At 37.7% G+C, this 12,482-nt stretch overlaps 1 protein-coding gene across 1 annotated transcript in view; it reads left to right on the forward strand.

Moving 5' to 3' along the window:
* The first annotated feature begins 624 nt into the window (after positions 1 to 624).
* LOC146132042 (uncharacterized) overlaps positions 625 to 12,482 on the forward strand; it is a 51,177-nt gene continuing 39,319 nt past the window's right edge. Inside the window, exons 1-16 of the mRNA XM_083397190.1 lie at positions 625 to 728; positions 1,494 to 1,618; positions 2,227 to 2,375; positions 3,078 to 3,180; positions 4,173 to 4,281; positions 5,347 to 5,426; positions 6,229 to 6,341; positions 6,665 to 6,806; positions 7,399 to 7,571; positions 8,476 to 8,610; positions 8,871 to 9,029; positions 9,661 to 9,873; positions 10,631 to 10,669; positions 10,846 to 10,913; positions 11,406 to 11,511; positions 12,323 to 12,460. Of these exons, the coding sequence (XP_083253316.1) occupies positions 1,515 to 1,618; positions 2,227 to 2,375; positions 3,078 to 3,180; positions 4,173 to 4,281; positions 5,347 to 5,426; positions 6,229 to 6,341; positions 6,665 to 6,806; positions 7,399 to 7,571; positions 8,476 to 8,610; positions 8,871 to 9,029; positions 9,661 to 9,873; positions 10,631 to 10,669; positions 10,846 to 10,913; positions 11,406 to 11,511; positions 12,323 to 12,460 (1,831 nt within the window). The 5' untranslated portion in view covers positions 625 to 728; positions 1,494 to 1,514. The remainder of the gene's footprint in view (positions 729 to 1,493; positions 1,619 to 2,226; positions 2,376 to 3,077; positions 3,181 to 4,172; positions 4,282 to 5,346; positions 5,427 to 6,228; positions 6,342 to 6,664; positions 6,807 to 7,398; positions 7,572 to 8,475; positions 8,611 to 8,870; positions 9,030 to 9,660; positions 9,874 to 10,630; positions 10,670 to 10,845; positions 10,914 to 11,405; positions 11,512 to 12,322; positions 12,461 to 12,482) is intronic.

A 12,482-nucleotide genomic window follows, 5' to 3' on the forward strand; every position in this document is an offset into this window, starting at 1 on the left:
TTTTTAAAACTTTTTGTCTGCGAATTCTTAATTTTCCTTAAAGGATCGCCACCCTTTACGTTTTACAGCGATAAACAAAATGCTTTTAGTTGTCTGTTTTTTTGCACGCATTTATTGAAGTGCAGTTAATGTAAGCCTATACTCGTCACCCTAAAACACTTTTTGCACGACCCGCAGATTTGCCAGCCCTAACAATATAGTGCTATCTAACGAAGAACTGATTTTTACATTAATCCTTTCATGAAAATGATTGATAACATTTCGGTATTTCTAGAGAGACAAGTGGGTCATTAAAAATCTGTGTGTGTCGCGAGACAGTGGTTCGCCATCCCTGAACTAAGGGCATTGTTCGATTTAGTGCACACTTATACAACTGAAAAATTAGTTTAATTAGTTTTATTGAGATGGCTGGATAGCCTGGCGACGAATGGACTAGCCTGTTTAAACAAAGTCCATAATTTTGTCACAAAAAAAAAATAAATAAATAAATAAAAAATCAGGAAAAAAATAAATCAAACAAAAAATCAACTTTTTCCACTGTCTTAAGCCAACTGTGTGGATGTTGCTTTGTAGCGTCGGCCCAGGACTGTCCGTCGGGTTGGAAAACCTTCAACAACAAGTGCTGGTACTTTTCCGGCTTGCAGAACCCGCTCAGCTGGTCGGGCGCCGAGTCTTGGTGTCAGTTGAATGGCGGTCACCTGGTCAGCTTCGTCGACGTGGCCGAGAGGGTCGGTTCTTTTTCAATCTTGCGCTATTTTCGATGTTCAGTTTATTCGATTTTGTCTCTTTTTGGATTTTGGTTTTAGCGCTTGCTAATAGTTGGCGAGTAGCGCGGATATTTACTTTGGGAGACTACAAAAATTGTGCTCCCCCCTTAAGCAATGTGTTCACTGTTGAAGTGCTTTCCAATTTGACATTCCAATTTTTTAGAATCTGATTTCTCGAAAATTTGGAGGAGGGTGGGGCGCTTTTGAACCGAAGTTTTATTGCAATTATTATTTTTAACCCTTTGAAACGAAATACATCAAACAATTTGTGTTCCATGAATGTAAAGATTGCGGGGGCTTTAATCAAATTGAACTTATTGTAGGTTCATAATAAATTGTAGCAGACCTTTTTCGTCAATGGCCTTTAAACTACCGAATGTTTGCTATTCACCATGTTAAGTGTGTTTTAATTGTTGCTTATCGTCACGCTCATAACTAAATTGCCCAAGTCATTTTTTACACATTTTCAAAGTTTTTGCTTCAGTCACTCCTTGTTACCATCCCCATCCATAGAAAAAGTGCTCAGGTCGTTTGTAGGTCATTTTCCATGCGCTTGTGCAAAAAAAATGACTTTTCTATGGATCGAGATGGTAACAAGGGATGACTTAGGCAAACACTCTGAAAATCATAAAAAAATGACTTAGGCAATTTAGGAGATCTCTGCCCGGCGCCGGGTTCGCGATTTCTGGCTTTTGTTGCAGTCTCCTTAATGTCTTTTTCTTCCAGGATTGGGCGGTTGACCAGAACATGAAGTTGTCGACCCAGTCTCGCTGGTGGATCGGGCTCACCGACTCGCAGAGTGAAGGCAATTTTAAGTGGTCCGACGGAACGCCATACGACCCAACAGTTGCGTAAGTTTCTAACCTTACTCAAGTTTTGGAATTTTAAGTGAGCTTCGTTCAAAGTGTTGCGTGGTTTAGAGCTTTAGGTAAGTTTCGATAGACGCGTAAGTTTTAGAGTTGCGTGTAGTTTTAGAGCGTTCTGTAGTTGAACTGTCGCGACAGTCACAAACCTTACGTAAGATACGAACTTCACGTAAGTTTAAATGCTTGCATTAGGCACGAACGTTATGTAAGTTCAGCTGTTTGCGTAAGTTACGAACGTTATGTAAGTTCAAATGTTTGCGTAAATCACGAGCGTTACGTAAGTTTGTCGATAATCAATACAATTTGTCTTTATATATGTTATATGGCGCCATATCCGACAAACGAAACTGGAACAACACAATCAACTCCATACATGTCGGAAAATTTATTTTGATCTATGGTACTCTCATCGTAAACATAGTGTTTGTATCAAAATGCTTACAAATAACAGCCAAGCATCAAATTCTTCAAGATTCACAAATATTTCACGTCCCCCTTGAGCTTTAGAAATGGCATCCAGGATGCCGCGACACCCCGGTTAAGAACCACTAAATTAGATAAATAAGGCCATCTGCAAAGCTTGTGCTTTCCAGCAACTGGAAGCCGCTTGAACCGAACAACGCCTACCTTGAGAACTGCGTCGAGATCTGGATTGACAACTTGCCTCCCGTCATCAATGACAAGCAGTGGAACGACAATGCGTGTGACGTCTCGCAAGGATTCGCCTGCAAAAGAGAGCCTGGTAAGTTGACCGACTCTTGGTCAACTTCCTATAACAGACCTGGGCAAACTACGGAGGGCGAAGCAATTTAATTCGGCACGCGACTTACTTTTTATAAACGTTCCTTAAAGGAAGTGTGCCTTTACGTTTTTTTTCGTAATTTTTAAATATTTCATTGAATGAATTATACATGCAAGGTATCCTCACTTTTTCCTATACTATTACTATTGTAAAAAACTAGAATATTTATAACTAACTTTACAAAGTAATCACACCTTATATTATGTGTAAAAATATATTATGTGAATTCGGTCCGCCAATATATTTTTCGTCTCAGCCAAACGTCTAAATTAAGGCAAAATTAGTTTTATTATCCCTGACTAAAGTTTTGTTCAGTAAGATTTTATTATGGGTTGCCTCACAAAAAATCCTAAATTTAATTAAAATTAAAGGTTTTTTTATTTTGGTGTCTCTCTATAAAAACTTCTAAATGCCCGTGGCTACCCCTCAAAAAGTATTTGTTTAAATAAGAAATTTTTTCGTAGACTAAACCCTGTTTTGCACATGTGGGCCTAAATTTTAGTTTAAGTTCGTTTGGAAGAATTGGTAAAAATTCATCGGGCAACAGCAAAACTTATTTAATCAAGTCAAACGCCTGCTTTGTTTGTGTGGGCACTCGGTTGCCGAACGTTGGGTAGAAATACATTTTCTGTTGGTCGACAGGAGTTTTTGAAACGTGTCCGGACGGCTACCAGGAAAACAACGGAAGGTGCTACGGCGCCTACACGTCGTCGCTATCCTGGATTGAAGCGCAGCAACAGTGCAAGTAAGTGGCTGGGTAATCGGGCCGTTTGTAGTTCTAACAATCTCTCAAACTTATTTTTAAAGTTTTATTTAACATATAAACATTTCAACAACACCAAAATGAACCAAATCTTGGGTGGCAGGGGCGGATGAGGGGGGGGGGGGGGGGGGGGGAGCAGATTTGGTTTACATTTCTAGTCTGTCTTAATTACTTTGCTTTAACCCGCAGCCGTTGCGCGCCTAATCGCACCATCATGAATGCCAATTCGCTAACTATAGAAAGACGTTTGCTCCCTTTGAGCGAATCGATCACTTCTTTATACTGTAATGTATATTTTGTATTGAAGTAACACCTCTCAGCGAACGGTGTCGTGTTCTTAAGATTCATTTTTTATGATGTCACGTTTAGATCTAAGTCTTTTACGTCACGTTCTGGAGTGATTTTGTGACGTTGCGTTATGACGTAACTCGTGTCGACCAATCTAATTTTTTCATGCTCGTCAAAAACAAAAATCCTAGTTCCTCAGTTTCGATAAGTAAATGTGTGAACTATTGCAAAACGCAATCCAAACTGAGTTTATTTTGCAACAAAAAAATATTACCAAGCTACATGGCCGCCCATATAACTCAAAATGATTGCCTATCTCACCTTACACAGGAATAGATAATTATTTAACATATTTCTGTTTTGGGGTTTTTGATTTACTTTTGGTTATACCGATTTTTTAACATTTTGTGTTCCGCATAACATTGAACGATTAGTCTTAATGCTCTTTCTTCTCAAGTAATATTCTTATCTAGTAACAAAAGTGTGGTATAATATTTTTTTCGGTGTTTCTTTTATTCAGTACTGAATACTAAACTTATACAACATGAATAGTCTACTAATTTTAATTCGTTTTATGTTTTTATTTAAGGATTCGATTCTCGCAATTAGTTTTGTATATTAGCATATGCTATCATTGCAAACACTATAAGCTTCGACCTTGTCAAGCCTATTTTTGACCTTGGCAGAAACCACGGAGGCAACCTCGTGTCGATCGGGAGCGACACCGAGCGGCAGTTCGTGCAGAATCTCGTCAGTCCGTGGAACACAAATACATGGATCGGCTATTCGGACACGGTAGGCTGTTGCGCACGTGAACTTAAGTCTGTTTTGAAAGCCTAGTTTATGTTTGCGTGTTTGTGTTGTTGGTTTTTAAGACTAACGTCAAGTAAGGAATGAAAAATTGTGCTAGATCGCATCATCCCCTATAGCAGTAGTTTTAAAAGGTTTAATTTATTGAGATCGATTGTGAACACTATTGCTCCAACACTTGAGAAACTTGCAGAAGCACTAAGAAAACGTGGCTCATATTTCTTCGCTTACAAAACATAATTTTTTTGTTCGTTTACAAAACATTCATCAAAGGGAAATGGGTCACAAAAGTCTCGCTGTTATACTTACGTTTGATTTTTGTGTCGTGGTGAAACAAAGTTAAGAAACACTGCCTTACCGTTAAATCGTAGGAATTGATTGGGAAACCCAACTTTGGTATTTTTGGTATTTTCCTCATTGTTTTGGCACCGGGATATTTGTCCTCTTGTTTGCGGTTATGAGTATAGAGGCTGGGATTTGGGTTAGGGTTGAAATTATTGATGAAGTAAAGAACAAAATTAAAAATTAGGGGATTTGGGTAAAATATTGTTTATATCTTATTCTGGCCGTTTAGTCGTATTCTGACGGATTGGATCTTATTCCGATTTTGATCTTATCTCGACTATAGGTTTTGGTTCCATTTTGGCTTTATTTCGAACAGAGTTTTGTTTCAACGATGATGTTCTTTCTAATTTTTTCTGAAGTCGTGCGTATTACCTGGTCATATTGTTTGGTTTTAGTCTTGTTTCATTTTAGCGTTACCAGTTCAACGTTTTTCACTCGTATTCCAAACAAAGTCAACTGACTTTATGGCCATTTTGTTTTTTCGGTATTCTTTTTTCTACTCTTTTTCGCTTTTTTGGAGATATGCATGAATATCTATATTATAATTATCTTAATTGTCTACAATAAATTAGGCCTGTCCCAAATGTAGAGGTTAGAGAATTCCCAAAGTGCTGGGCATGGTTGCCCGACCGTAATACTAATTGCTGTCTGATGATCATAACCTATTGTTTTCCAAGTAATTAAGTTCCACTGTTTTTATTTCAGTCCACACCGGGCACTCTGTCTTGGACAGACGTCAACACCAACAATGGTTACAGCTACTGGGCGTCGACACCACCAAGCACGTAAGTGAAAAACAGTAACAGTAGTTTTTTGCGACGAACCCATAGGATTAACGATTCCACTTCACCTAAGAATCAGGTTTGAAAATAGCATAAGCAAACGTCACGGCATGGCTTAAATTTTTGCTTTGAAGCTCACTACAGGCTAGATTTTTCTAACCTGACTTTGTTGGGATGAGATTTTTCATTGTTAGACTTATATTTCTGTTAGTCTCCCGGTGTGCTAAGATGCAGTTGTAGTTGTTCATCGACCTTCAATGGTCCAAACTACAGTAGTTGTGCATATAAGTGTTTAAGTTAGCTGAGTAATATTTTACAATATAAAAAATCCAGTGTTGTGGTCATAATGACTTAAATCGAAGACTTGACTTAACTATGCCTAACTTAAATGACTTGACTTGCATTTGAATCATTGAGTCAGGTGACTTGGGTTGAAACACTTTTACAGAAGTAAAAGTGTTTTCATTAACATTTTATTATAAGATTGAGCTATTGATCTAAGTCTCGCACGTAAAACAATTAGATTGCTACACCTTGTTTTGTTGTTATTTTTTCGTTGATTTTTTTCTAATAATTTGACCAGGCCAATTTTATTTAATTTATTGTTTTTTTACATCAGTAGTTGACTTGAAGATGACCTGCTCTTGTTATGACTTGACTGGCACTTGACTTGGACTTAAGTTATTTTACAAATGACTTGTTTGGGTCTTCAGTCATTTCAAATTACTTGTTTACATCAATATTAAAATCCGAATAAATTCCCACTTTCTTCACAAACCTATAATGCCCTGCGTTATTTCTTTAGGTTGCCTTACTATGGAAGCACTTGCATCGAAATGAACCAGGGACTCTCCTACCGCTGGAATTGGGTGAAATGCTCGGAGGAAAGGCAATTCGTATGCGAACGAGGGCCGAGGGGTAATTGAAAACTGAATATGTAACACACCTTGGACTGTATTGACCTGGTTTTGATGGCCTTGTTACATGCATAATATATCGCTGAATCTTAATTTTACTGTCCTACAGTAGGCCTATAGCTGTTTAATAAATCAATTAGCTCAAACAGCACAATATTAAACTTACATTTAAATACAAGTTTAAATGTAAAAAAACGTAACGAAACAGCAATGACCTGTTGATATATATAGCATATTCTTTCAGTTTAAGTCGATTTTTCTTCTGCCTTGTCGTTTTTAAAGCCTAAAATAAACCGGGCTAAAGTTTTTTTCTCTTCCTTGCAGGCAAATGCCCCCCGACTTGGCTGTACAATAGCGTCTCGCAAAAGTGCTACGAGTTCGTGGTGAACCCGAACCGAGTTCAAACCTGGTCGACTGCCAAGCAGCTTTGCCAACAGATGGGCGGAGGACTCCTGAAAGTTCAGAGGTTTGTTTAAATTATTCAAGGTACAAAATACACGAATTTATATAGCTCCATTTTTTAATTTAGGAAAAATATCGCATATTTCAACAGTCATGAAACAGTGATATTTTTTAGAAGATTTGACCTGTGTGGTTTCTAGTTTTTTATAACCGAGCTGAGACACGGGGTAAGTAATATCGATTTACCTGATTTATCCAGCTCACCCAACGAGTTAACAGACGTTTAAAATGTTTTTCAAACTTGTTGCACAGTTAATATGCTGTTTCAATCTCTTTTAGTGTAATGTTACAGTTAAGCACTTATCTAAAATACGAGCAAGGGTGCCGTGAACTATTTATCACTCCTGTAGTGTGCCACAAGTCAAAAAAGGTTGGGAACCACTGTTCTAAACTGTCTACAATCAAACTTAAGCATTATGACGTCAGTAATAAACATTGTAATAATTCGAACGTCTAACAATCCAACCATATATATGTAGTGTAGCAGCTTATTGCCTTTTTCCTTTTATAGCTACTATACAACAAAGGTAGAATAAATAAATAAGACCTAAATCTGCCAGAATAACTAATGTGCTGTTAAAACTGCCTACTTTCAGTTCCCAAGAAGAGCTTTTTGTCGGCACAATTCTCGAAAGCTACACCGAAAGCGGTCACCCCCTAGTTTGGATCGGGGCCTCTGATGTGGGACACGATGACACAATAACTTGGTGGGACCAAACCTCGGTGGAAAACTACTACTGGGGCCCCGGAATGCCTCAGTTAGTGCCTGGTACGTCAAATGAATTCAGCTATTTAGTTTGATTTTAAAGAAGTATGGTTTATAATGTATTTTAAGTTCCTTGTTTTCTTTGCGAAGCCTAGTGCCTGGTACGTCAAATGAATTCAGCTATTTAGTTTGATTTTAAAGAAGTATGGTTTATAATGTATTTTAAGTTCCTTGTTTTCTTTGCGAAGCCTACGGTAGATTTCGTTGACATTAATGGGCGCTGATCTAGCATCCTACATTTGTGTTGAAACCATTGTAATAAAGAAACGCACCATATTTTAGTTTAGTGTGCAGGTTAGGGTTTGGGTAAGGGTGGGTCAAGTATGTTATATTTATTATTTAATATTATTGCTTAACTTACCCAAACCTAAACGTCAAACCTCACCCTAACCCATATAATGTTCGTTGTGCTAGTATTGTAGACCAGCGCCCAGAATAGTTCAGCTGTTCAGATCGATTTTAGAAAGTGTGATTTATATTGTTTTAAGTTCCTTGCTTGGCGTTATCTTTGCACAGCACACAATATTTCGTTCACATTAATGTAGTCAAATAAAGAGAACAATATTGATTTTAAAATAAAACTGTTTTTATTTTGTCAAGCTAACACATTTTTCTGTTTTTCTTGTATTTAAATGTTGGTTGTGTCGTTTAAACGTTACTTAACTACCACACGAAAAGCGGGACGTAGCTTACTCAATGCAAAAATATCCTTAGACGCGCGGTAAAACGCGGTGTGGACTTTGACTTTGGTTATTGGTAGCCTTATAGTTTGCAAGTAAACTTATAGTGGATGTTTAATGCTGTTTCTACTTTGAATTTTAAAATTGATGGTCCCGTTCCAGTAAAGGTTTGCGTAAGTATCTGCATACTTTTTGCCATTCTCTATTACACTGCTCTGCTCGTTTAGGTCGCGAAGACTGCATAGCTCTATACACGGGCAAGTCAGGCGACAACTGGGAAACGGCGACATGCTTTGAGGATAGAGCCTACATTTGTGAACTACCGGAAGGACAGGACCTTCCCAATGTACCAGTTATAACAGGTAAGGGCGATGGTAAAATGTTAATTTCAACAGGCAGTGGATTTACTAAATATAACATACTGTTTTTTAAATTTATTTGTCGTCAAACCTAGCTTCTCGCGACCCCCTTAAACTAGTCCAGGTACCACCAAGGGGTCCACGGACACAAGTTTACTAACCCCTGACAAAAAAGGAAGCGATATGTGACCACTTTCTCTATCTTTGGTGACCACTGACCACCCCATCTTTTTTTTAGTGACCACTCTCTTTTTTGTTTTTAGTGGACGGCAAGTGCGAGGAGGGGTGGCGCCACCTCGGTGATAAGTGTTATTTCTTTGGCTCGGCGGAAAGAACCAACGCCGAAGCGAAGACCTTCTGCGCCAACAACCAGGCCATGTTGACCAGCATTCTCAACGCAAACGAACTCTCCTTTATCGAAGGTAAGTGCTGAAACTTATCTTAAAATTCACTTTTGTTGTAAAATTAGATTTTATTTTTCGTTTGAGCTAGTGTACAGTACAGTAGTATTAGCAATATCTAGTACTGTCGAATATTTTAAGTGGTGGTATCGGTACTCGTTTTATATCTTCAAAGGTAGGCAACAACTTTAAATTGACGTTTAAAAACTACGTGTTAGTCAATTATCATAAACAACGTTACTAAAGTACTTTTTTATTATATTTTATTTTAATTAAATTTTTTTACTATATTTTATTTAAATTATTTTTGATGACATCGTTTGATATCAGACCGGATGGTCGTACTGCGAAGTATCAAACAATCCAATATGTTATGCTGAAAAAATAATACTTAATATAACGGAATGAAAACAAAATGCATAAAAATGCGAAAACAATTGAAATAAAAATAATAAAGGTAAAATATAAGCTTGAAACAGCAGTAGTTGCCTTCTGTGGTGTTTTTTTAAGTTATTTCTTCCGAAGTATACGACTTAACGAAATGACTTTTTCGGGTGTGGTTAATTTACTGATAACTGAAAGATAGAACAAATTCAATTGTATATAATGTTAAACGAGACTCTTGCTCACGGACTTGCACGTTGCCGAGCAGGTAACATTCAGATGGAATCGTGGATTGGTCTGACAGGCAGTGACCCCAACTACCAATGGTCGGATGGCGAAGCGTACAACTCTAATGTCGAAAACTGGGTTATCGGCGAGCCAACTGGGGACGGTACTTGCTACACTGTCAATCATTCCGGAGAATGGGCCGACAGATCTTGCGACCTTTCTAAGGTTGGGTTCATCTGCAAGAAAGACGACAGTACGTTGTTTACTTTTGTTGTTTTATTTGTTGCCTATATTTTCGTTTTTATATTGGTTATGGATTTTGTTTGATTCAATTTTAAATTTTGGTTTTGTTGTAAGCAGGGGCGGATCTAGTGTGTGTGTGTGTGTGTGGGGGGGGCACTTCTAAACTGTTTTAACTAAGTAAATGCAAGCATTTTTTGTCCTACGCCCAAATCTAATTATGTTTTTAGGACGTCTTAGTTTATTTTGATGCAATCGTTTTTGGCTAAAGGCGTCCTACTTTCCATCGAACCCTTTAAAATAAAAGTTAACGATATAAAGGCGTTTTATGCGAATCAATAACATTGTTGCAGCTTTTCTATTGGAAGTAACACCTGTCCAATCCAAAAAAAACAGTGTGGTGTTCATAAGACTGCTTTTTATGAAGTCCCGTTTAGATGCAAGCTTGTGGCGTAACATTTTGACGTACCTTTGTATCGTCACTTAATGACGTAAATTTGTGACGTCATCTCTAAAACACATGTCATGGGCCCCAAACACACTTCCTATAGATGCGCGCCTGGTTGCACGGAACTTTTGAATGTACCATAATGTTGTTAGCTGCTTTAAAATCCCGTTATCAAAATGCCATTTAACGCTTAACTTCTATTTCTGGTTAACGTTTAACTTTTTATTGGTTTGTCAAGAATAAAAAATATTTCATTGCTTTTGACTCTAACAATGTCTTGTTTTACTTCAAGCTAATTTAATTCTCAACTTAATGTTTTTAGTTCCTGTGGACCACGTCACTATAGCACCACCAACATACGGTAAGTACAACATCTTAATATTCTAACGCTTGCCTATAACATAGAATCTGTATAAAAATGAAGTTGAATTATCTACATTCTACTCCTATAAGGTTTTAAGCACGGTCCTACCGCATATGACACTATAGCCTTCAAGGTCACTAATCAATATGTTCGTTTCTTTTTATTCTAATCAGTTCCTGATTTGGAGAAATGTGGAGGTGATGGCTGGATTTCCGACCCAACCTCGAACAGATGCTACAAGGTAACCGTTGAAAAATTTAAGAAGATAAAATTGTGCAAGAAATGCATGAAATAGCTACAAAGGCAATTTCGTTTTTTTTTTAAGTTTTCAAAAATAAAATAAATTAGAAAGGCTAAATTTTAAGTATGCAGCTTTCCATAAAACAAACGTCTATTGTTTTATATCTAAATATAGAAATAAAATTTACTTAAGGACTATATTTAAAAACATAAGTTTGGTAAAAAAGTTAAAATGTTTAGAATAATGTTAAAAACAAAATACCAATCGCGAAAATCCTAAATTTAAAAGCGCAAATTCAAAAAAGGTAATATATTGTCGTATATGTCGTATAAATGAAACAAATCTTAAAACCGTCTTCCGTTTAATGAAACTGTAATTTCAAAAATACATAAAAGGTAATAAAAATCGCTGGCCCTTCGTCTAAAAAAATAAACCTAAAAGGAATAGGAGTTTTTAAAGACAAAACAGTGAACAACCAGTTATGCTGTACAGATCAACCTGGACCGCCGCAGTTGGCAGGACGCGAGGTTTGCTTGTCAACAGGGAGGCGGTGAGCTGGCCTCAATGAACTCACCAGAGGAGAACGCCCACGTGGCAGGTAAGATCTTCTGCTTAGCTCGAAGTATTGAAGGTAACTGAGTCACCATTTCAGGGTTGATGTTGAATTAAAATTTGCACTGCTCCAATAAATGACTTAAGTCCCAGTCAAGTCATCTCCAAGTTATACCACTAAGATATAACCTTAAACTGTTAAAACGATCTCGCGATCGTCAGGCCGTTCAGTGATACGATCTTTGATCAAAAAAGATTTGTGGCCCCATTTGTAGATCAACATACTCGACTTTAATGAACGATACACACATATGTATTCAACAAATGTGATCTGACCCTTCTGAAGCTGGTTTTTGACCAACGAATACGACTTGCAAGAAAAATGAAGATAGCAGCAACTATAGCCTGCGGTGAGGTTGGAACTCGCGACCTCTTAGACTTAGAGCGACGGTTTCCGATTATTCCGGAACCGTCGCTCTAACAAATGATTTACAGTACACAGACCCAGAGGGAGCGTGTGGGTGTTTCTAGATATGCTCCCCTCTGAGCCTGTGTAGCTTAGTTGGTAGAGCGCGTCCGGAGGTCGTGTGTTCGAACCTCACCGCAGGTTATAGTTGCTTCTCTAGCTTGTATCATTGATCGGAAATTCAATTAGTCTGCCATGGCTTTTGATGTAATCGAATATATTTGCCATTTTTTAGTTTCAGAAGGGTGCTGTACTTTTGTTTCAATCCTGTAGTTAATTAAAAGAACATAGGAGATTAAGTCAATGTTACACTGTTTTCCTCTAGCTTTCGCTAGCATAGTACAATGCTTTTAAGAGCAGCAGTTTATCCTGCAAAATTTACTTTCAACAGCGCTGGTCCAGAATATTCCGACCGAGTCTTATTTCTGGTTGGGCGGCAACGACTTGAACAACTACAACATTGAACTGGTCGATCAGGGCTGGTCGTGGTCGGATGAGAGTGCTTTTAACTACATTAACTGGGCACCAAGTAAGCAAGTGTTTTAGTCATT

This window comes from Ascidiella aspersa, chromosome 9, assembly GCF_963924565.1.
Source record: "Ascidiella aspersa chromosome 9, kaAscAspe10.2, whole genome shotgun sequence".
Taxonomy (NCBI): domain Eukaryota; kingdom Metazoa; phylum Chordata; class Ascidiacea; order Phlebobranchia; family Ascidiidae; genus Ascidiella; species Ascidiella aspersa.